The sequence below is a fragment of the Acomys minous genome, assembly GCF_964271855.1.
Source record: "Acomys minous genome assembly, chromosome: 3".
In the NCBI taxonomy this organism is placed as follows: Eukaryota; Metazoa; Chordata; class Mammalia; order Rodentia; family Muridae; genus Acomys; species Acomys minous.
The window spans coordinates 83,702,345-83,724,271 of record NC_140485.1 but is presented as its reverse complement, the minus strand read 5'-3'; the positions used below and the strand labels follow the sequence as shown (position 1 = coordinate 83,724,271).

Genomic DNA, 21,927 nt, shown 5'->3' with positions numbered 1-21,927 from the left:
GAAAGGCTGCCTGTAAGAGTAAAAGGGTAAGGGAGGAAAGGGAAGAGAAGAGGGAAAAAAAACTGGATCCTGGGGCTGAGGTTGTAGCTCAGCACTTCGAGTAGAGTGATCCTCTAGCACGCAAAAGCCTTGGGCTCAATCCCCAGCACTCTGCAAGACAAGGCACCACCACTCTGGTGGTGAAGGCAAGAAGTTCAAGGTTATCCTCAGCTACATATGAAGTTCGAGGCCAGCCTGGGCTACATGAGACCCTATCCCAATATAAAACAAAAAATTGGGTCCTTAATTCTCTCCATGGTCATGCTTAGCCGTATTAACAGACCTTTCTGGAGCCCACTCTGAGGTCCTTGACCCCTGAGAGGAAGTCCCTGGATACATGTCTTCTGTCCTGGCGAGAATACCAAATACATGAGGGGGTGAGGTCAGAAGTGAGACCCCAAAACTGTTGAGGGTTGACCTGGGTGATTCAGGATCTTGTGTCCCCAAGGGAAGAGTAAACACCTTTGGAAAATGAAAGCAAAGGGCCGGCCAGGCAGGGGGCATACCCAAAACAAGGACAGTGGGAGGCGCCTTTGAGGACCTGGATCCAAGAAGAGTGGAGGAAGATGTCAAAGACAAGGACAAGGAGGCCACAATGAGGAATATCTCACTGTTCTAGTGCTGTAAAAAGACACCATGACCAAAGTATCTCTTATAATTGGGGCTGGTTTACAGTTTCAGTTTAGTCCATTGTCACCATGGCAAGGAGCATGGTAGCATGCAGGCAGACATGGTGCCAGAGAGGTAGCTGATGAGAGTTCTACATCTTGATCCATAAGCAGCAGCAGCAGCAGAGAGAGAGATCAACACGGCCACACCTCCTAATCCTTCTGATTCTTTCAAAGAGTTCTACTCCCTGGTGTCTGAGCATTCAAAACATGAGCCAACATGAGGGCATTCTTATTCAAAACACCACTAGCCGCCATCGCCATCGTACCTGCACTTGCTATAATCCACAAGTGAAAACAGCTTAGTTGCCTGCCTACAAGACAGCAGTAAATACACCATTTCCAGCCATGCCACGGGCAAGCCACAAAAGATGGGCATATGTGGACTGGTGACGTGGCTCAGAAAGGGAAGGGGTTTGCTGCAGAAACTTGAAGACCCATGTAAATGTGGATCCGAGCTGGACTTCTTGATACAGACCTATGATCTCAACTCAGCAATGTTACCTAAGATGCTAAGACAGGAGGATCCTAAGTTCAAGGCCTGGCTGGGCTGTTGAGTGAGTTCCAGGCTAGCCTGAGCTATTGAGTTAGGTCTAATCTCAAAACAAAGAGCAGAAAGCTATAGTGGTAGAGCACTTGCTCAGCATGCACGTTTCAGCCCTTGGGGCAGTGGGCAGGCTCTAATCATAAATTCTAATGTGAGGACATTGAGGACTGAGTTAGTAGTAAAGATTTGTTCCCAGAGGCCTGGAGTGTTTTGGACTTGGGCTCTCTTTGGAGGTCATTTAAGATGCTTCAAGTCAAGCCACAGAGCCATCTGTTGCCTGGTGAAAATCTAGGCATGGGGAATTAGAGACAAGTCCCCATCTGGCTGCATGACCTTGGGAGGAGCCCATCCCCTTTCCTGGCCTTAATGTCCTCATCTGCCCAATGGGAATTCTATTTCTGCATTAGCCAGGGCTGTGGGAGGATGAAGCAAGGGCACAGAGGAATCCTATGAAAGGGAAGGATTATGCTCTGGGTCATGGAAGGAGAGGAAGGGAGGCCTCCCTTCCACCTGCCAAGCCCACAGAGGAAGTAGAGGAGGGGAGCTGGGGACCACCCAGGCCAGCAACACAACCCACATTCAGGACATGAGCAGGGATGTGGGCACCTGGACTAGCCATGGACCAAAGTTGGTGAGGCAGCCACCCAAGCTGTCTGGAGCACTGGGACACTGACACAGAGCTCTGCTGTGTTCTCCACCCTCCGCCCCAACACAGCTGCAGCTGGTCCCTTCTTCAAGGGTTAAGCATCAACCTCCCACCCCAAACAATACACCCATCACAGCCAGACTACAGCACACTTGCCCTCCACAGCCTATGATCCCACCAGAGGCAAGGGGCTTCTCCCAGGCCGACTCCATCAGATCCACACTTCCTCAAAACCCTCCAGAATGTCTCCCCAACCATTCCCCTTATCAGAGGAGCCTGGTAGGCTGTGCTTCTCCCCGTCCCCAACCTCAGCATCTCAGATCAGGGTTAGGAGCCTTGTGAAGTGCATTCCTGGCCCCACTTCCCCACCATGATCACAACTGGTGGGTCCTGGGAGGGGAGGGAGCAAGGCAGGAAAGGTTGGGGGATGAAGATGTCAGGCCGGCTGAGGCGAGACAATTCATTTCATTGGGGGGGAGCAAAGACTATTTCAGCCTTTGGGGAGTGAGTAGAGGCTTTTGGGGTGAGTGTACATCATCGGCGGGGTGGGGTGGGGTGGGGCCAAGGTGCTTTGAATGCCTTATTTACATGAGAAGGAATTCCTGGTGCTTGCTGGACTTGACCTTATAAGGAGACAGGAAGTTTAACCTGTAACCTGGTCTCCAGGCGACATGGACACCTCAAGAGTGGCAGAGGTGGGGGTTGTAAGCAGGCCCAGAACAGGGAGGGGACGCTCCTATTTCTGCTCCTACTTCTCAAGACAAGGTTTTCAGAATTTGGACATGCTTGAACCTCATTCACTCATCATAGCCATTGCTGAGCAGGACAAAGGAGTAGAGGAAGCTGTCCACAAGTACTGGGAAGAGTGGTTGCCCCGCCCTCCCTCTCCCCTCCCCCCCCCCACCTCCTCTCCCCCACCACCACCCTAGGCCTTCTCTAGATCCTAGATTGGTCTTGAATTTTTTTACAATCCTTCTGCCTTAGCCTCCTGAGTGTTGGGACTATATGAACCATCTTAAAGACAAACAAGCATGCTGGGCGGTGGTGGTGCACGCCTTTAATGCCAGCACTTGGGAGGCAGAAGCAGACAGATCATGGTGAGTTCGAGGCCAGCCTGGTCTACAAGGTGAATCCAGAACAGTTAAGGCTACACAGAGAAACCCTGTCTCAAAAACAAACAAACAAACCTGTAACATCTCTGTTGCAGTGGTGGTAGATGGGTCATCTAGGGTAGGTTAGGGAGTGGGTGAGTGTTGTAAAGTGTTTTAAAGCATGAAGGAGCCAGGGAGGCAGACGTAGAAATCCACCGTGGCTGTGATCTTAGCCAGAGAGGCACAGATGGTACCTTCATCGGCTGCTGCCTAGGGGCTCCATCTGTAAGCTGGACGTGGATGCATCGATCCCTACCCTTCACCTCATCCAAAAAGACAGGCCTCCAAGTCCCAAGCTGACGGCTTTAGTCTGAGAGGCTGCAGTACCCTGAGGGCCATGGTTCCCAAGGAGAGCTGTGGATGTTATCACTGAGCACACAGAGACGGTAGGAAAGGACTCCAGGACTCCGAGCATGGCTGCTATTGGCTGCAGTCCACAGACCAAGAGTTGATGTGGTTCAAGGAACGAAAGAAGGTTTGGTGGCGGCGGCGGCGGTGGCAGTGGTGGTGATGGTGGCGTTGGTGGTGGCGGTGGTGGTGATGGTGGTGGCGGTGGTGGCTGTGGGGGCGGCAGTGGGGGCGGCAGCGGGGGTGGTGGCGGCAGGGGTGGCGGTGGTGGTGGTGATGGTGGTGGTGGTGGTGGTGGTGGCGGTAATGGTGATGGTGGTGGTGGCGGTGGTGGTGGTGATGGTGGGGGTGGGGGTGGCGGCGGTGGTGGTGGTGGGGGCGGGGATGGGGGTGGCGGCGGTGGTGGTGGCGGGGGCGGGGGTGGCGGCGGTAAAGGTGGTGGTGGTGGTGGCGGCGGCCCACGCCTTTAATCCCAGCACTTGGGAGGCAGAGGCAGGCAGAGTGAGTTCTAGGACAGCTAAGGGTTACATAGGGAAACCTTGTCTCAAACAAGAAGGAGGAGAAACATAAAGCCTCCCTCCTAGAGCTTAAACAGCCTCTACAATATACCAGCCATTTGGCCTCCCAGCCTGGGCCTTCCTGCTGGCCTCCTGGGCTAGGAAACTAGTTACCTTGAGCTGGCTCGGTTCATCTTTCATGTGCCAGGGTTTAGGAAGTCTACCCCCACATTCAGCCCATAGTCACTGACTGAACATGACTGGACCAAGCTCATTCTTGGCCGAGACACACAGCAAAGACCTGGACAGCCAAGGTCTCGTCGGGACATACCTAGATGTCATCCCAAAAGGAATAAAAGTGTTTATTCTGAGCCACCAAACATGAGAATCCATGGTCCCAAATCCAGACTCAACTTGCCTCAGATGACTGTTCCACTGTGCACAGAAGTCACGTGAGTTATTTTGTGGCTGTTGACTTGTTTCTGATCCAGTGTCTCACTATGGTGGCCTGGCTGGCCCAGAAAACTGTGCAAACCAGGATAGCCTTGAACTCACAGAGTGCTGAAATTAAAGGCATGAGCCAGCAAACTGAGGCCAGGTTACATGAGTTCTTATTAGTCACAGGACAAAACAAAGGCAAAATTCACTTATTAAATACGTAGGTGGTGACTGAGGTTGGACGAGATGCAGCAAAACGGGGGGAACTGTTACAGGTTTTAGACTCTCTGCTGACATGCTTAGCACTTGGGTGGCGTGCGATCTACTGGTCTACTTAAAATGTGGGCAACAAAGGGACAAAGACAGCACGTGATAATTCAGTTCTGGCTCTGCAGCGTTCTAACTCTCCAATCACAGAGTCTGAATCAGTCAGTTTTTAAAGAAGTTACTTCTTCCTAGTAACTTCCATTCACAGCCCCATCCTAAGAGGCTAAATGCTCAGAAAGGGAGATGTTTAGAGAGAGAGAAAAAAGATGCTATGGTAAGTGCAGAGGTGGGACACACACACTTGACAAGCGGAGACATGGCATGGCATTGCGGGAGCAAAGAGGATAAGAGAAAATTAAACCAGGCTAAGGGCAGGTGTGTGCAAATGACCTGAGAATTCCCTATTGGCTCTAGGTCCAGTAGGACGCAGCAGGCCCACAGTGATGGCTGGGGACACCATTACTCATGCCCTCTCTCCTCTTCCTAAGGCTTCTTTCCTGCAGACCTTACCTGGTACTCTCCACTGACCTTGCATCAGTGAGCAGAGACAAGTCACAGGTCTGGGCAGCAGGAGCTGCAGGTGAAAGGGAAAATTTTTAATTAGCATTAAAGCAACCAGAACAGCAGAGCTCTCTAACTCATAAGTGCAGGTCGACAGGTATGCTAGCCCAAGGTCCCAGATGATAAGTCACAAAGAATGCGGAGATAGGAGACAAAGGCCTACTGAGTGTTCCAGGGACCGGCTGGCCATAAAAGATAGGGAGGGTACACAAGGACAAATTCCTGAGAGAAGCAGGTACCGGACATGATCAAGTGAGTAATGAGCCAAGACCCCTCATCCAATTTTATGGTGTTTGCTTAATCCTCTTTGAGGCCAGCACACAATGTTCTAGGTTTGAGTTTAACCAGATGTGTTGTCAGCTCAGATAAAACATCTACCCTCAGGTTTCAAGAAAAACAGGAACCAAGGACTGTTCCCGTATGATTAAGTCTGAGCTTACCCTAGATCTGCCTACACAATTTGCTGATGTTCAAATGTTTGAAACAACCAATTGTGTGTGGCCGCGCCAAAACTTCCCACTCCCCCCCGACCCTTGCCCATATAAACCCCTAACCCCTGGGCTTCTGGGTCGACCCCTCTGTCTCCTGCGTGAGGTACGTGTCGACCCGGAGCTCCGCCAATAAACTGCCTCATGTGTTTACAGCAAGACGGTCGTTTGTGTATCTTTGGGTGCGCGCCATCCCGAGGCTTGAGTGAGGGTCTTCCTTTGGGGGTCTTTCACAGGTGATGCCCAGTGACGGCCTTATGGGTTGGGTATGGCACTGATACCTCTTTTCTCCAGCTTTTTATATCCAGTGCATCGTTCACCTCTCTGGCCTCATCTCCCGCCTTCCTCCCTCACATCTATTCTATCACACATGCATCAGCCTCCCTGTCCTCAGGCTCACCTCAGGGTCATTGCACTTGTGACCTCTGCCTGCAGTGGTGTCTCACCTCACCCAGCTAGCCACCTGGCTCACTCCCTCACCTCCTCCCAATGACACCTCTTCAGAGACACCCTCCCTAACTCCTGCGTCACTCCCTCCCTCTTCACCTTGCATTGTTGGGGCACCTGGACAACACTTACCTGCACTTGACACAGGGTGCGTTTGCTTATTTCCCTGTTGGTTGCCCACCCCACCCCCCACACCTCCCCGAGCCTGAAGGTGGGCACCACACCTGGCTTTGCTCATAGTAGACTCATGAATTTCTGAGCCTGGGAAACTGCTACATTTCCATGAAACGAATAGTTAGGAAATATCAAAGATGTCCCAAAGTCCAAAATCTGTTCATTTTGACTCTTGGGGATGACTGTGACCTTCTCTGCAATGTCCAGCGACCACATGTGGTCCCTGAGGGCCAATCAGAGCCAAGAAACCATTCACATGGGGCCTTCCTTAACCCCTCTCCATGCAAGCCCACTCAACAAGGGTCAGGGGCGTCAGCCTGCCCAGCCATCTTTGGCCCCAAGGTGGAGAGACCCAAAACTAGGGTCCAGGCCCCAGGGATTCCTGGAAAGACTCATTTCTCCTTTGGCAAATATCCTCACTTCCTTCACAGGGCTTGTGCCTGCATTTCTGAACCAGAAGGTGTTTACACAAAACATCCTGGGTTTGGCGACAAATTCACCCTCTATGAGGAATCCTTAATGAATCTTCCACACCAGGCAGCTGCAGAGTAAACTGTCTCAGTCTCTTGGAAGGGAAGGCAGCCCAAAGCCAGACGAAGAGGTGTTTCTGGGCTTCATGAGAGAGAGAGACCAAAGCCTGTGTCCCCCTCCCCCCCAGATCTGTGCCTAATTTACCCTTCTCCCAGGCAAAGAGGTCATGAAATTCAAGTGAGGCAAAGAGGATGAAAGGGCTAAGTTACCAGAAGTCAAAAAGGAGACTTAAAAAAATTAACATCAGATCAGGGCTTTAAGATTGGGGGGGGGGCAGGGGGGCGGGGAGAGGTGGCTCCGGGAGCAAGAGTGTTCACTTTGCAAGAATGAAGATCTGAGTTTGAATCCCAAGCACCTGCATAAAAATCCAGGCATGACTGTGTGGGCCTTTTACCATTTGTGAACAGAGGCGGGCAGATTTCAGAGAGTTCACTGGCTAGCCAGCCTAGCCCAAAAGTGAGCTTCTGTTCCAATGAGAGGACACAATAAGGTGGAGAGGGACAGAGGGACACCTGACACCCTGCTCTGGCCTCTGCATGCTTCTGCATGGGCACAGGTACCCCCTATCCTTACACATCACACACATATGCACACAACATAAAATGAGATGAGAAATAGTTGAGTAGTAGAAACAGCGTGTGAGAGGCACTGGGTTAATTCCAGCCTCACACACGGGAAAACAAAAGGGCATGGGTGAGGCAGAAACTCCCAGGACCCACCTCAGAGCCTCCAGCTTTGCAACTGTATAGTAAGAGGTCTAGGGGACCCCTCAAGTCCTGCTGGGAAGCATGCCCCGCCCCGCCCCCCCCCGCCCGGAAGTCTTGGATCTTCAGCTCTTACTGACACTTCACTGCTGCTCATCCTGGACAGTTTCCAGCCCCTTCTGCGGGTTTCGTTCATTAGATTCAGCAAACGCCGTGGCCAGATGAAATTTAAGACGATTACTGCCTCCTTTCCAGATGGAGGTGGAAGGGCGAATTGCTATCACCCATTATTTGCAAACTGGAAGCTGAAAGCGTCACCGGTTAAATATGGGTCTCTCTACCACACTCGGTTTCTTGGCGTTGTTAAACGGGACTTTATGATTTCTGTGTCTCCAAGGCCCTTATCGCTACCTTTATGTGATTATTTTCCCATCAGTGGTCTCTGCTTCCCACTAGGATGACGTTCCTAGAATCGGGATGCTTTATTCACAGCCGCGTTCCCAACACCCAATCTGACACAGGGTGGATGCTCAAGAACCCTTTGGAGGAAAGAAGCAGCAGAGCGTTGGCCTGCTCTCCCAGCGCCTGCAGGGGGCGCTCCCACCCCACTCCCAAAGCTAGCCCCGCCTCCCCGCGCCCCGCTGATGCGCATGCGTTCCACTGTGAGGGCAGTGAGGGTTTGTGTGTGTGTGTGTGTGTGTGTTTTTTAACCCCACCCCGCCCCGCCCTCCGTCCCCGCTACGCAGGCGCGCCGGAAGTCCCCGCAAAGTGCGTGCGCGGAAGTAACCGAGGCGAATTTGAAGCGGTACGAGAGGTTCCTAAGAGGTGCGTGGCGCCATGCTGTCCCCCGAGGCAGAGCGGGTGCTGCAGTACCTAGTCGAGGTGGAGGAGTTGGCAGAGGCGGTGCTGTCTGACAAGCGGCAGGTGAGAGACGCTGCGAGCGCCTTACGGAAGCGCGCCGGCTCGGAGGGAGTTGATCTGGCCTGCCGGCGTGACTGCCTTTAGTGGCCTGGCGCAGAGAGAGTGCCTGTTCTGTGTTGGGCACTTGCCTTCCTTTCCCCATGGCCCTGCTGGTTCCTCGGATCCTACCCTCTGCGGGCGGCTTCCCCGACACCGTTCCCAAACGTTATCCGGAGCCCCATGTGTTCTCTCTCGTTCGTGCTGGGGATGTTATCTTTGAATTTTGATTGACTGATTGATCGGTTGGTTTAGACTCTTAAACTTTAGAGGGTCTCATGTACCTTGGGCTGGCCTCGAACTCACTTTGTAGTCTAGGATAGCCATGAAATTCCAGCCTCCTGAGTTCTGGGATTATAGGTACGCACGGGACTTAGATTTTTAAGAGTCTCGCTGGCTGCTCCCTAGAGTGCAAGGAACCATGCAGATGATCCAGGTGATCTGGATTTAGCCAGATGGTAGCGATGGAGAAGTGACGGGCTGAGAAATACACTCTGGAGATGTTCTCCAAAAGCTGTCATAGTGAGTCCTTGTGGTCTATAGTGAGAAGGCGCGGTGGTTCACAAGGTGCAGGATTCCTGTATACTCCAGCCCTGAAGTCACCTCCTGAGCAGCTGTCACCGTGGTGTCCTGCCACAGCTGCGCTGTTCTGTGTGGTTGGGTGTGTGGTGAGACTGGCAAGAGTTATCTGCAAGAAACTGTCAGTGGTCACTGTCTAGAGGAGACACTCAGCTCCCTGGTGACCCTGATACCCCCTCACGTTTGAATGGATGATACAAAATGACTCTTAATCTGTAAACCTTTTCCTAGCCACCTTCTCTGGAGGACGGTAGTGGGCGAAGAGGCAAGACATTGGCAGTTAGCCAGGAAAGATGCCGTGTCTCTTCAGAGTGGGGCAGGGGCAGCTGAGCTCCTTTCTGTTCCTGCTTTCAGATCGTAGACCTGGACACCAAGAGGAATCAGAACCGAGAGGGCCTGAGGGCCCTACAGAAGGACCTGAGCACTTCCGGTGAGTTGTGATGTCCCCCACTGAAGCCCAGGGGAGCCCATTCAAGTTCTCTTCTGAAGGGCATCGTTGTCTCTGGTAAACTCCAGGCCGGAGGCTGGAACTGTGTGACTCAGTCTCACAGGAAACTAAAACAGCTTGTGTAGAAGAGGAGTGAGCGTGCGTCACAGGTCAGGCATATGCTGCCACTCAGGGTTTTAGCTGCTCACTTCAGTGACAGGCCATTAGCTCATCACTCGTTGGCAGATACTGAGAGTGCTCGCGCCACTTAAAAGCAATAGATCTGCCCGTATGTTCCACACGAGGACGAGCAGCGCGGGCGCATAACTGAAAACTGTGAGTTTACGGTGGGCGGGTGTTGACTGCCTAGGAGGGAGGAGCTGGGGCTCGTCAGATGAGGCCAGGTGGCTGTGCTGTGGCCGTATGAACAGGAGGGGGACAGCACAAAGCAGTCTGGAAAGGTAGACAGCATTCAGGCCGTAATGAAGGCTTCTGCGGGCTTCTCAGCTCAACCCAGAGTTGTTCTGCCGGGCCCCACCTGACCCAGCCTCACACACACTCACCATGTGAGCCCCGCCCTCCCACTCACTGGTCTCATGGTTGCTCCTGACACCGAAGCACTGCTGATCCGGCTGTTGCCCTTCCTCTGCCTGGCTCTGTCTTCCTTGATGTATATAGGGGAGATGCCCTCCCTTCCTCAGGTCCCTGCCTGGATGTCACATGTGCACAGAAACCTCATCCCAACTTTCAACGTGTCTGCCCTCTGCTCTGATGTTTCCCAGCACTCTTACACAGCTTTAGTTTTCAAACTACTTTTAGCAGTAGGTGGAAAACAACTTTGTTTATTCCTCGTCTTTTGCTATGACGTTGAATTCCACGGGGGCAGGAACTGTCTTGTTCTGCTATGCTCTTCACATCCAAACGACGCCTGGCAGACAGCAGGCGCTTCAGAAAGAGAGCAAAACGTGTTGAATAAATGTCTGTTTACTCTTTCAGATGACGTGATGGTTTGCTTTGGGAACATGTTCATCAAAATGCCTCACCCTAAGACAAAGGAAATGATCCAGAAAGGTAAGGTGTCCTGGGACGGCTCAGGACATGGCTAACCCCACCACCGCCGCCACCACCACCAGCCTGGGTCATAATCCCGCACTAAGAACCAAAACTGATGTGGTTTTGGTTCCTGCTCAGCCACAGTGGGTCAGTTCCTCATCTGTAAGCAGCGCCTCTACACAGCACAGTTGTGAAGTCAGGATAAGAAGAATGTCCAGTGTAATTCTTACTTACTGGTGAGAAGGGAGCTGCGATACCAAAGCTTGACCTGACATTGAGCTTGACGTACAGTTCTGTTTTCCTCATTAAAAAGTTGTTGAGCCAGGCACAGTGACCCACGCCTGTGATCCCAGCACTCGGGAGGCAGAGGCAGGCGGATTCATGTGAGTTCAAGGCCAGCCTTGTCTACAGAGAGAGTCTAGGATAGGCAAGGCTACACAGAGAAACCCTGTGTGGGGGGAAAGAAAGGAAGAAAGAAAAGAAAAGAAAGTTGTTTAAAGAAAACCAAAACCAAGTCCGTTTTCCTGGAGGCCTGGTGAGACGGCTCAGCGGGTAAGCATGCCTGCTGATGAGCTGAGTTCAGTTCTTAGGACTCACAATAGTAGATGGAGGGAACCAGCTCAGGTTGTCCTCGATGCTCCAGCCATGCACGTACATTCAGACAAAATAAATAAAATCAACAACAACATAGGAAGTCCCCCAGCTGCTCAGCAGTGGCACTGCAGTGTAGTGCTTGCGTCACTGAGCATTCCTATACTGTTACAGGAGACCTTGAATCTGTGACCTGTTCTCTTGGCCAGTCAGAGGTTGTCTATTGTCTCTGTTTACCCTGCACCAATTATGCTGTTCAAGTTAGCTCAGGGGCAGATACCTCAAGAATATTCCTGGAGTGATGGCCTAATCTAGCTGTGTGCTTATCTGTGCTTAATGATATCCAGGGCGTAAGGAAGACTTCCAAATAGGGCCAGATAAAGTTCATTTTAGAATATTCCTAGAAAGACACATACAATTTTCTCAGGAAAAGACAAAACGAATCATAATGCAGAAAGTCCCCAAGAATGCAACACACAGACACCAAAAACCAAAAGTGAGAGAGCGAATAACAGCAATTGCAGTATTTGGCTCAGCTTTGCTAGAACCATTCCAAACAGCTGTGCTGGCTTCATGACATTTGCCGTTACCAGTGGATATGGATATGGCTGTGCCAACTGGACACTTTCTTATTTATAGTAAGAAAAAAGTCCATTGCCAAGGCTGTGAAGCGTGGCTAGTAGTCAGGGCTTTCCTCGTGGGAAGTGAGACCAGGCAGTCGGCTCACAGCATTTGAGTGATCAAACTTCGATGGCTGCCTGTGCTGTTGTGTCACTACTCCTCAGTGCACTCTGTGGTGACAGTAGGCTGTCCCTCCCTACCCACCATGACTGACTAGGTCATGCTAGAGCACCAAGCTCCCCCACTGGCTACTTTAGGCCACATTTTCGCAGGGCCTTGGTGGAACTTGAGGTTGTAAGGTTTCTTAGCCAACCACTTAGCATACTTTGGATAACTGAGTGTCAGGCCTTGCTCTGGGCCAGCTCAGGGACGTGGGTAGTTAGTGTCCCTCTTGTGTTTAGCCCTTCCTCAGATGGTCTCTGAGGTCATCTTTTCTTTCCTGTGTACTACAAGCCTTGGCTCCCAAGGGTGTTAGGTAGAGACTTGAGGCCCTCTCTGTAACATAACCTTGTCCTGTCCACCTGCTATGCTTTTTTTCAGATCAGGAACACCTGGATAAAGAAATAGAAAGGCTCCGCAGTCAACTTAAAGTGAAAGTTAACCGCCTCCTTGAAGCCCAAGGTATTGGCCTAGCCGGGGTGGAGGCTTAGACATGGGGTGGAGGCTTAGACATGGGGTGGAGGTGGGGGAAGCACTGAATGTTAGAGAGTGCGTGTAAAAAGCCGCTCAGGTGGGTAGTGGGAGACAAACAGCCGTTGTCTGGAGCTGCTCAGAGATAGGCCATGGCGATTTGTGGAGCTTCTTCTTGTTACAACTCCTTTCCCAGGCACTGAGAGCTGGCTGGGGTGATCCTGCCTGGTGGGGTATGCCAGGGTGGCTAGCACAGGAGGAACTCACCAGAGTTCAGTCAGAGGTCAGAGCTCATGAGTAAACTTGAACACATTAGATCCCAGGCCTGCTCTGAATGTGGCGGTCTGGGCGGCAGTCATGACTTGGCAGGTCCTTGGCTCAGCAGCAGTGTTGTTGTGTATCAGCCTGTGCACTGCAGCATCTGAGGCCCGGCCCTGCACTCCTCATGCCGAGCTGGCAGCATTAATGCAGTGTTAGCCACTTTCCTGGGCCTGGCTCCAGAGCCAGCAGGAGGTTAGGCAGCAGGGGCCCCAGTTTGATCGTGACTATCTTCTCTTTGCAGGAAAACCAGAGCTGAAGGGTTTTAACCTGAACCCCCTCAACCAGGATGAGCTTAAAGCCCTCAAGGTCATCTTGAAAGGATGAGGCTCACAGCAGGATGGGGGACTTTACCTCTAGGTCCTTCTGGCCTTGAGACCTGCAGGGACAGGATTGTCTGTTTAAGGGGACAGCATCAGGAATGTGGCTTCTGTACAAAGTCTTTTTTTGTAGTGCTTGGCTGCTTTGTGACGAGAGAGAACCCTTAGTCTGTTCTGTGTGCGTGGCCAGGCCACCAGTGCTTGGACACAAGACCTATTGACAGACCCTGGCAGCCATCTGTAGGTGTGTGGGGGTGTGGAATGGCTGTAGCCAACACTTCTCAACAGTAGCCTGCTGTTCAGATGGGCCTGCTCAGGGATGGAGGGAGAGAGTGGACCGGCAGCTTCATTCCAGCTTTCTGCATGGCAAGGCATTTTCAGGCAGTGTGTGTGTGACAGTTGGAATAAAACAAGAGACTGACAGTTCACTTCTGTATGAAGCAGACTTAGGTGTTCCTCACCAGCTGCAGGGTAGACACATTTCCCCACTGCTCTTCTATCCTTTTTCCTGCTGGTTGTCTGTAGTGGGTGCTGCCAGTTACCCTCTCTGGTTGCTCTTGAGATACTGGCCCAGCAAACAGCATCCTCCCTAGTGTGACTCAACATAGAGCATCGGCCTGAGATCATAGTGTGAATGTGGTGTGAGAGCAAAACTGGCCCCTGTTCCCAGGGGCTCAATAAACATCAACCGAACAAACCAAAGCTCAGAGTTGTCACCTCACTCTCCTTCGCCAAGGCCTTGCCTTTTTATTAGAATGCTACTCAAGAAAGGAAGTGGCTCCTGCCTTAAAATGTGTGGCCTCAAGAATAGAGACTGCTGTCTGTCACCCCCATTGCATTTGGCCCATAGTTAGATCAGAAACAAGCTGATGCTACTAGAGTGAAAGTAGAGGCTGGAGAGGTGGCTGTGGGGTTGAGAGCACTTGTCGTTCTGTTGGAGGTCCAAGCTAGATTCCCCGCCCCACAGAGCGGCTTATAACTAACTGTAACTCCAGTTCTAGAGGATTGGATACCTTCTGTCTTCCACAGGCATGCATGGCACATGTACACGCATATGCACATACAGGCAAAACACTCATGCAAATCCTTAGTCAGGCGTGGTGGCGCATCGCTTTAATCCCAGTCCTCGGGAGGCAGAGGCAGGGGATTGCTGAGTTCAATGCCAGCCTGGTCTACATAGTTGTAGGGCAGCCAGAGCTATGTAGAAAAACTCTATTTCAAAAAACAAGTAGGAGAGGAACTAGAAATTAGAATTAAGCCAAATATTTTAAATATTGCTGATGCCTTTAGGGACTATTTAAAAATGGGTTGGTCAAGAAAAATACCTTCTTTATGTAAGGCAAATTTGACCTGTGCCTGTGGGCTTGTTTTTGGGGGTTTATAGACACTCCTGTGGTAGACCCAGACCAAGCTGCATGTCTGCATTGGGGGTCTAGTTAGACGACCACACCTTCAGAGAGCAAGGTGGCAGCATAGCTCAAGCTGAGATGGGCCGAGAGTGTGTGACCTACAGACTATACATAGATGCTGTGTGGTCCCATCCAGACAAACCGCAGGGTGACAGGGAGATGTTCCGTCTACCTGCCCTTTTGCTGAACTTCTAAACCATATGAATAAAATACAAACTCAACAGTTCGCTTTGGCCGGGAGTGGTGGCACACACCTTTAATCCCAGCACTTGGGAGGTAGAGGCAGATGGATCTCTGTGAGTCCGAGGCCAGCCTGGTCTACAGAGTAAGTTCCAGGGCTACAGAGAGAAACCCTGTACAAAAACAGAAAACAAGTCACTTTGATGGCAGCTATCTGGTAGGTCAGCCTGGCATATAATTTCTCCACAGGAATATTGCTTCTGCCAGGGTACTATCAAAGAGCCATCAGCTCTGATTTCTGGAAGCAAGAACCTCGAGTCCACACTTGAGGGGGTGGGCTTAGGGAACCCCTGGGATGCAGATCCCGAGTGGCTCCCAGCCTCCCAAGGCCAGCTGGTTCACTTTTTGATTTGCTGCTGTTCTTTCCCAGATTTTCCTTCCGGCTTACTTTAGGCAGTCAGGTTTGCACTTGTAGGCAGACGGCTCAGAAGGTAGGTCAAGCTGCCTTCTCCACGGGGTAAGTTGCCTCCCAGCCCAGGCTTACTGTCACTTCGCAGACTATAAGGGAAGCCTCTGAGCAGAATATACTAAGGTACCTGACTTCCCATTGTGACCTTGCCTGATCACTGTAGCCTCACTTTTTGATTTTTTAAAATTCAAAAGCCCCAAATGAGAGGTGGGTATTCCCAGAGACCCTAGCTAAGCAGGGTGCCTTCCCACTTCTCATTTTAATCTGAGACACAGATTAAAACACATATGGTGTATTTAATCTGAGACACATGGTTTTCATATAGGACAGGGTAGACTTAGGGCTTGGCACTCCCCTAGACCTCCAGTGGACAATCTAAAATCACTTATTTTGCAAGCTTAAAGACAAACTTCCTAGCCCAGAGGACCATTCACCATGACCAAAGAGACATCAAAATGTCAGCGGCATCCTGAGCTGTGCTGGAGACCTGCTGCGAGAGGCCGGGGTGGCACGTGCCCAGGTCCTCATGCCTCCTGGCTGGGATCAGCTAGAAGCTTTCTTCTGCATTTGTAGGGACCAGAACAACTGCCTCAGCTGCTCCTTCCGATCGTTGACGCAGCCTAGGAAGAACATGGCGCGTTGGTTGGAGTGGCCTGTGTACCCACTAGCTGGTATAAGAAATGGGCAGCAGGAATTTTGTGGCCATGGGTGGCCCCCTCCTGTACTGGACCAATTCTCAGCTCTCCTCAGCTTCCTCAGGATGGCCCCACCTGCCTTGCAGAGTGAGTTCAGTGAAGGCTTAAGTTGCCTGGGGGGGTGGTTCACCTGCAATTTCAGAGGCACTGCCCCCCCCCCCCACCATGAGCTTGGTGAGCCTTCACAGGAGTGATGTGTAGCCAGGAAACTCAGATTGTCATTTACCCCAAGTTGCATGAGTATCAGAACGGAGATAAGCTGAGATTATGTGGCGGCAGAGTCACATTCACCTGCTTCTACAGACTGCATTGTTCTTGGCTGTGCTTAGTGAAAACACAAAAGCCAGCAGCGCCTGCTGCTTAGTTAAATGCTAGCTTACATCCCCTACCCAGTACATCCTGGAAGGGTGGCCCAGGCAGACCACGCCCAACAGCTGCCTCCCCTACACAGTCACGAGGAAACCTGTTCCCTGCTTGGGTCTCGGAGCTGGTTCTTTTTTTGGTTTTGTTTTAGTGGTTTTTGTTTTGTTTGTCTTTGTTTTTTGTTTTTTTGGTTTTTCGAGACAGAGTCTCTCTGTGTTAGCCTTGGCTGTCCTGGGCTGGCTTTGTAGACCAGGCTGGCCTCAAACTCACAGTGATCTGCCTGCCTCTGCCTCCCAAGTGCTGGGATTAAAGGCATGTGCCACCATGCCCAGCCTTCAGAGCTGGCTCTTAAGGAAACTCCAGTTTTTAATCTTAGCCAGGCACATTTATGACACTCATAGGTGCTACTGGCGTGACCTGGCATTCCATGACCACAAGAATTGACTAGTAATCTCAGTTCCACCCTTGCCTCCAAGACTGTCCCAGCTGCCAAGCTTCAGAACCCCACACTGTGCATCCTTGGTACTTCCCAAAGTGACTCCAGGGGGGCCTGCTTTAATGCTTTGGATCCTTCGTTGTGCCAAACTCTTTTGTGGAGTTTTAGATCCATCACTGGATTATTGGCTAACCTTTCCCCGTGTCCTAGAACACATTCCTCTACAGAAGCAGCCTCTGTCTGCTCTGCCTGAGTGCTGGCAAACCAACCATAGCTTCAGTCACACAGGCACCTGCAGTTTTCAGAGTTTGGCCATCTTGCAACCAGGAGACAACCTGAGCATTCGGCCAACCTGCTGAGTGTGGCAAGGAGAGTCATCCAGGCATCGCAACACTATGACGTCAGTCCCTTCGGCCATACCTCACCCTCTGTAGCCTGAGACACCTCCTCCACCACTCCCTTTCCCTCTCCCCACACCCCCTCCCAGGGTCTTGTGAATATTGGACAAGCACTCTGCCACTTTGCTATAACCCCTCTTTGAGACAGACTGGCCGTGAACCCACTCTACAGTGCAGGCAGGCCATGAACTTGTGATCCTCCTACGTCAACCTCCCTAGTGGCTAGGTCAGCCCCTTTCTACTTAACTACTAGTTGGAGTTTGTTGCGTGCAGCCAAGCCCAGTCCTAAATTATACTAAACTCTTTGAAAAGATATGAAATTTCTCATCATAAAAGAAACAGGCCCTCAGCACTCAGGAGGCAGAGGCAGGTGGATCTCTGTGAGTTTGAAGCCAGACTGGTTTGCATACTAAGTTCCAGGCCATCCAGAACTACGTAGTGAAACACTGTATCAAAAAAGAAAAAAATTTAAAGAAGCCACAAAACAAAATGTAAAACAACAAAGGAGAAACTTGAGGAAATGTTTATGTTTGATGCATCAGGGTGGGACAGGGGTGGTATCTTTGACCATTAACATTTTCTATAAATGTAGTAAAAAAAATATGGGCAGCCCAGAGGAAAACAGGTACAGGCTGGGCATAGCAGCACACACCTTTAATCCCAGCACTTTGGAGGCAGAAACAGGTGGACCTCTGTGAGTTTGAGGCCAGCCTGGTCTCCAGGCCAGCTGGAGCTACATAGTGAGGGTTTGTTTCAAAAAGTAGAAAGAAAAACAAGAAAAGAAAAAGTGTGTGTGTGTGTGTGTGTGTGTGTGTGTGTGTGTGTGTGTGTGTGTGTGTGTGTGTACAGGCACAGTGGCACATTCCTATGACTCCAGCACTTCATGGGCTGAGGCAGGAGGATAAGAACAGACTTCAATCTCTGCCATAGCTCCATAGAGAGTTCCAGGCCAGCTTGGGCTACCTGTGGCTCAGTTGATGGAGGGTTTGCCTAACGTGCATGAGGTCCTGGGTTCAAGTCCTGGTAACATGAAAACCTGGCATATCAGCACACACCTGTGGTCCCAGCACTCAGGAGGTGAAAACAGGAACATCAGAAGTTCAGGATAACCCTGGCTACACAGGGAGCTGAATGACAGCTGGGTGACGCGCCACCAAACCAACACAAGAACTTGCTTCATGTCCCTTCATAAAAGTAGTCTACTATTAAACAGAAAACTCAGCAAAAACCCAGGAAAAAGAGGAAATGCAAACGAAAAGTGGAAGTCTCCTCAGCAATTAATGGAATTCACATAAAATAAGAATGAATTCAGCAAGCCTTGGACTCCTTGCGAGTCTGTCCCTTTGGTCCAGGGACTTGGCTTCCAGGGACCAAGCAGGAAATAGCCTGTCTCAGTGGGTCTCACGGGAAAGGATGTTCACCCCAGTGTTATTTAGAAAAGTGAAAAGATGAAATCTGCTGAACACTGGACGCTGGCAACTGCCTCATAAGTCTTCTGAGACTAGGAGAGTCTAGAGTTCAGGATTAGGGTTCAGGCTGGTCCATCGCTATGGCAACAGCTTTCTGCGGTTTGTGCAACCTTTGGACATTTCCTCGTCCGTAGGGTGATCACAGACGCTGCCACATGAAATGTGATAATGTGCGTAGACAGCCCTGGCTACCGTGTGCTTCCCATGGGACGGCCTTTGTACTCCTGAGTGGAGAGATGCCACGTGAAAAGTGGGACTCCCAACGCCAGTCTGGTGCCAGATTTACAAAAATATGAATATATGCATATTCTGGTGTTTCTGGAAGGAAACACCAGATTGTTAATGATAGTTATGTCTGGATGTGTTTTAAATTTTCCTTCTTTAGTTTTCAAATATTCTACAATGAGTGTGAATTTCTATAATTGGGAAAAGTTTCACATTGTATATACTATACTAACTTTATCGAAGACTCTCGCAGCCTAACTTTTCTGATGATTGTTTGTTCCCCACCTGAGTCTTAAAATCCTCCTCCTGACAGCTCAGAAATTTCTCACTACGGTGCACAAGGTCCTACCAGGAGTGTCCAACCATTTGACATTGTCACCTATAAAGTCCACACTTGAGCAATGTGCAAAAAGTTACACACACGTTCAGAGACACACACTCAGAGTTACATGCACACGTGCACACACACACAACTGAATAAAAATCTCATAAATGTCTTAAGTGAGTATATGATTTTGTGTTGGTCCACCTTTACTGCTTGTTACCCTTAGCTGAGCTCAGTTTGTGAGGTTCCCCAGGCGGAAGGTTGGACATGAGGCTTGTAAGACACTACTCATCTGTGTGTTACGGGAGAGAGGTCAGATTGCTTGCCTGAGGCACACAGCTGGTGTGCTGCGGATTGCATTTACGTCATCTCACTGCTATGCCAAGCCCCGCCCCCAGCACACCTGCACTCCTCCCTATGACCTTTTTTCCCCACTCACTTCCTGTCTGGCCCAGCATACCTAGGTGAGTGTTGGTCACAAAGTTTCCCATTCCCAGTAGGTCAGAAGGCACCTCCTCTCTGCTGACGGGGCCATCATTCCACATGAGGTCGAAGCCCCCGACTCTCTTCTCCCTTCCTGTGAGCCTGGGGATGCGGAGGTAAAGAACACGCAGCTGGTGAGGCTTTAAGACAGCACCAGTGCCATCAAAGCCAGGCGCCATGCAAATGTGCAATGGGACCACTACTCAGGGGGCCCTCCCTACTGCCCATCAGTAATGTAGTGCTATTTTGTCATTTCTGCCTTAAAGTAGGTCCTTCCACGCAGGGATTCACCCATCCATCCCTGAATCCCTGTATTCCGTCCCCAAAGACAGCGTCAGGGTGGTAAGCAGCTTCTTAGTGAGTGCCGTGAGCGAGGTGCTTAACAGATTGTCTTGACGAGTTACTCTACAGATGAGGAAACCGAGAGAGGGGAAGTGACTGGTCCAGGGTCCCACACAGTCAGTAAAACTTGAGGAACTACTGAGCTAGCTACACTGAGTTCCTGGGCCCATGGATGTCTCAGTTTCTCCATCTATGAAGTATGTATCTCAAGGTTCTGAGTCCTCTCATCCTTGACCGGAGCCCATCTGCCACTGAGAGGGCACAGACGGGACCCTACCTGCCCTCCATGTCTACCACATGCAGGGTGTCTTCCAGCAGAGAGGTCTTCAGTTCATAGTCTTCCTCGCTGCTGGCCGTCAGTGAGGGAGATGCATTGACTTCTAGGAGCCACCTGGGGAGGGCAGGGGAAATTGTGGGGGGGGGGGGCGCTGTCAGAGGGTCCAGCCTACCTTCTATCAAAAGGTCTCCTGATGTAATGCAAAGCGCTGAGTGTCTCACACCTTAGAAAAGCATCCAAAAGATGTGCGAGCACACCCAAGGGAGGATACAGGGTGCAAAGGCTTCACACAGCTCTACAGTTGGGTGAAAATGATACCTAGCAAGGTGATAGAGAAAAATCCTACAACAGCCAACGTCTGCAAATATTTAAGAATAAACAAACAGGGCTGGAGAGATGGCTCAGCAATTAAGAGCACCATCTGCTCTTCCAGAGGTCCTGAGTTCAATTCCCAGCAACCACATAGTGATCTGATGCCCTCTTCTGGCCTGCAGGCACACATGTAGGCAGAACACTATATGTAATAAATAAATCTTTTTTTAAAAAAATAGAATAAACAAACAAAAACAATGGTTAAAGCTATACCTGTGGGCAGAAAAGAGCTTCCTGGAAGCTCTAAGATCACTGAATAAAAAAATCTAGCGCTGGGGTGGGTTACCCGCCTGAGTTGTTGGCCAGCTGTTACACAGCTATCGCTGCATGCCAGGACTAGATGCTAAGACCCTGTTGCTGGAGACACCGCTCTCTGGTTGCAGGACGTGGAGAAGCCAGACTGGGCCTGGATGCTCCCTCCTTGCTGGTTAGTGCTTGTGGGGTTGCGGGCTTTTGTGCAGGTTGGTAGAAGGTGTGGTTAACAACTTGCTTGAGTGTAGGTACAGAACGCTAGTACCATTAGCATGCCAGGGAAGATGTGCCCACTGGGGTGACAGTGGCCCAATGGGGTGAGATTATTCTCTAATTGCCAAGGCCCTCTCCCCAGGAGGGGTTCTGTGTTTGATACTGTCAGTCATAACAAAACCCCATAGCTGGAAGGGCGTCAGCCCTACTGGGAGCTACTGCTGTTGTTTTGCTAAATGGACACATAGCCCATGAAAACAGCTTCCAAATCTAGATGCTTATACACCCCAATTGTTGCTTCTTTGGACCCAGCCAGGGAAGCCTCTTTCTGCAGATGACTGAGGTTACTGCAGAGACTCGTGGGTGCTAAAGAATAGCAACAATTTCAGTGGCATTGCAGCCTGATGCTTAGCGCTAAGAGAAAAGAGTCAGATCTCTCTTTCACTCCCCTGAGGCTCAGAAAACACTGTGGAGGAGTAGGCAGAAAGAACACTAAGAGCCACAGCAACAAGAGGGGTGCTGTTAAATGCTGTATCCCGCCCCCCCCACCCGCCACCGCAGGATGCAGCAAATGCTGTCTCCAAGTCAGACAGCTCTGACTTCCTGCATGAGACCCTCACAAAACTGGGCCCACTCACAGTCCTTGTGAAAAGGGATGAAGGCTCACAAGGCCTCCTCTGAGATGAGGGTGCTCTTCTTCCTCAGTGGTGTCATTGCCAGCCAGTTTCCATTCTTTGAAACTGCTTAGCCATGCTCCTGAGAGCAAAGCAGGCCCACTTAAACTCATTGGCTCACCCAGCTAGACTTGGTGCTCGCTTTCTCTCCTTCCTCTCTCTCTTTCTTTCTCTCTCTCTCCCTCCCTCCCTCCTTTGTATCTCACCCCATCTCTCTCTCTCTCTCTCTCTCTCTCTCTCTCTCTCTCTCTCTCTTGCTCCATCTCTCTCTCTCTCTTTCTGTTTATTATGGTCTATCTTATCTATCTATGAATAGATAGATCATGCAATATCGAATCAGTTA

General features: G+C 50.8%; 2 protein-coding genes across 4 annotated transcripts in view; one reads left to right on the top strand and one right to left on the bottom strand.

Annotated features, from left to right (window-relative positions):
• Positions 1-8,238: 8,238 nt before the first annotated feature.
• Positions 8,239-13,704, top strand: PDRG1 (p53 and DNA damage regulated 1). The gene is made up of 5 exons (XM_084776083.1): positions 8,239-8,430; positions 9,397-9,472; positions 10,466-10,540; positions 12,275-12,355; positions 12,927-13,704. The coding sequence occupies exons 1-5, from the start codon at positions 8,344-8,346 to the stop codon at positions 13,007-13,009; spliced, it is 402 nt and encodes a 133-aa protein (XP_084632209.1). The 5' UTR covers positions 8,239-8,343; the 3' UTR covers positions 13,010-13,704.
• Positions 13,705-13,832: 128 nt separating this feature from the next.
• The window catches only part of TTLL9 (tubulin tyrosine ligase like 9), a 48,144-nt gene continuing 40,049 nt past the window's right edge, over positions 13,833-21,927 (bottom strand). For all 3 annotated transcript variants that reach the window (XM_084776033.1, XM_084776031.1, XM_084776032.1), the window contains 3 exons: positions 20,074-20,187; positions 19,432-19,556; positions 13,833-15,680 (listed from right to left, as the gene is read on the bottom strand). In XM_084776033.1, coding sequence (XP_084632159.1) covers positions 15,604-15,680; positions 19,432-19,556; positions 20,074-20,187 — 316 coding nt within the window. In that variant the 3' untranslated portion in view covers positions 13,833-15,603. The remainder of the gene's footprint in view (positions 15,681-19,431; positions 19,557-20,073; positions 20,188-21,927) is intronic.